General features: G+C 48.7%; 1 protein-coding gene across 1 annotated transcript; it reads left to right on the plus strand.

Annotated features, from left to right (window-relative positions):
- Nucleotides 1-639: 639 nt before the first annotated feature.
- On the plus strand, nucleotides 640-1,425 carry LOC108390289 (ubiquitin-conjugating enzyme E2 N-like). The gene has a single exon (XM_037012614.2). It carries the CDS (start codon nucleotides 754-756, stop codon nucleotides 1,264-1,266), a length of 513 nt encoding a protein of 170 aa, XP_036868509.2. The 5' UTR covers nucleotides 640-753; the 3' UTR covers nucleotides 1,267-1,425.
- Nucleotides 1,426-1,762: the final 337 nt, after the last annotated feature.

The following is a 1,762-nucleotide window of genomic DNA, read 5'->3' on the forward strand; positions in this document are numbered from 1 at the left end:
AAAACAAATCCTACCATTTGCAGCAACATGGATGGAGCTAGAGGGTATTATGCTCATTGAAATAAGCCAAGTGGAGAAAGACAAATACCAAATGATTTCACTCATCTGTGGAGTATAAGAACAAAGGAAAAACTGAAGGAACAAAAACAGCAGCAGAATCACAGAACCCAAGATTGGGCTAACAGGAACCAAAGGGAAAGGGACTGGGGAAGATGGGTGGGTAGGGTGGGATAAGGGCGGGGAAGAGGAAAGGGGGTATTATGATTAGCATGTGTAATGTGGGGGGTGGGGGAAGGGGGAGGGCTGTGCAACACAGAGAAGACAAGTAGTGACTCTACAGCATCTTACCTCGCTGATGGACAGTGACTGTAATGGGGTTTGTTGGGGGGACTTGGGGTAGGGGGGAGCCTAGTAAACATAATGTTCTTCATGTAACTGTAGATTAATGATAACAAAAGAAAAAAAAAAGGAATGAGCTGTGGTGGAGCGAGCCGCCCAGTCCCACCAATGGGAGGGAGGCTCAGCCACGACCGCAGGAGCTCCCCGCCTCCCCACCCGGCCTCCCCCAACTTCCTGCCCAGCTGCGGCGCATCACTTCCGCCGCCCATGGTCCAGGGCTGGGTCAGGAAGCGCGAGGGAGGCGGCAGTTACGTGGGACTCCCGCCTGCGCTCGAGCAGGGACTACATTTCCCGTGAGGCCTCGGCGGCGCGGCAACGGCTCCTGGAAGTGGAGCCCGGGCCTTTCACTCATTCATGAAGCGAGCGGAGCCTGAGACTAGACCAGAGGCCGAACTGGGGTCTGAGGAGATGGCCCAACTGCCCCGCAGGATTATCAAGGAAATCCAGTGTTTGCTGGAAGAACCAATTCCGGGTATTAAAGCAGAACCGGATGAGAGCAACACCCGTTATTTTCATGTGACCATGGCTGGCCCTCCGGATTCCCCCTTTGAAGGAGGGACTTTTAAACTTGAACTGTTCCTTCCAGAAGAATACCCGATGGCAGCCCCGAAAGTACGTTTCATGACCAAAATTTATCATCCTAATGTAGACAAGTTGGGAAGAACATGTTTGGATACTTTGACAGATAAATGGACCCCAGCAGTGCAGATCCGCACAGTTCTGCTGTGGATCCAGGATTTGTTAAGTGCTCCCAACCCAGACGATCTATTGGCAAATGACGTAGCGGAGCACTGGAAGACCAACGAAGCGCAAGCCAAAGAAACAGCCAGAGCGTGGACCAGGCTGTATGCCATGAATAACGCTTAAATGGATCTGATCGTCAAGTGTGCATCACTTCTGTTCTGCCAAGACTTCTTCCTCTTTGTTTGCATTGAATGGACACAGTCTAGAAACATTACAGAAGAAAAGCCCAGACATCTTCACTCTTTCGGTGATTAAACGCACATTAGCAAATCTGTCTTGTCCTGCTTCACTGTTGTAAAGCTAGAAGTATCATCTGAATTGTGAAAAGTTTAAAAGCAGTGACCTCTCTCTGCTTTTATTCATTTCCCCCATTGTGATTTAAGCATAAAGCACTGTGAATGAAGGTAGTTGTCAGGGTTAGCTGCAAGGGTGTGGGTGTTTTTCTTTATTTTTGGGGGACGGGTAGTTCTAATTGTAATGGGCTCCTGTCCCCTCCTTTATGGTGATCTAATTGCATTGGTTTAAAGCAGCGAACCAGTTCTTTAGAACATGTTCTCTAGCCAAGTCTAACTTTATTTAGATGCTGTAGATGGACAAGCTTGATTATTTGAACCAAAAT

This window comes from Manis javanica, chromosome 16 (assembly GCF_040802235.1).
Source record: "Manis javanica isolate MJ-LG chromosome 16, MJ_LKY, whole genome shotgun sequence".
NCBI classification, from domain to species: Eukaryota; Metazoa; Chordata; class Mammalia; order Pholidota; family Manidae; genus Manis; species Manis javanica.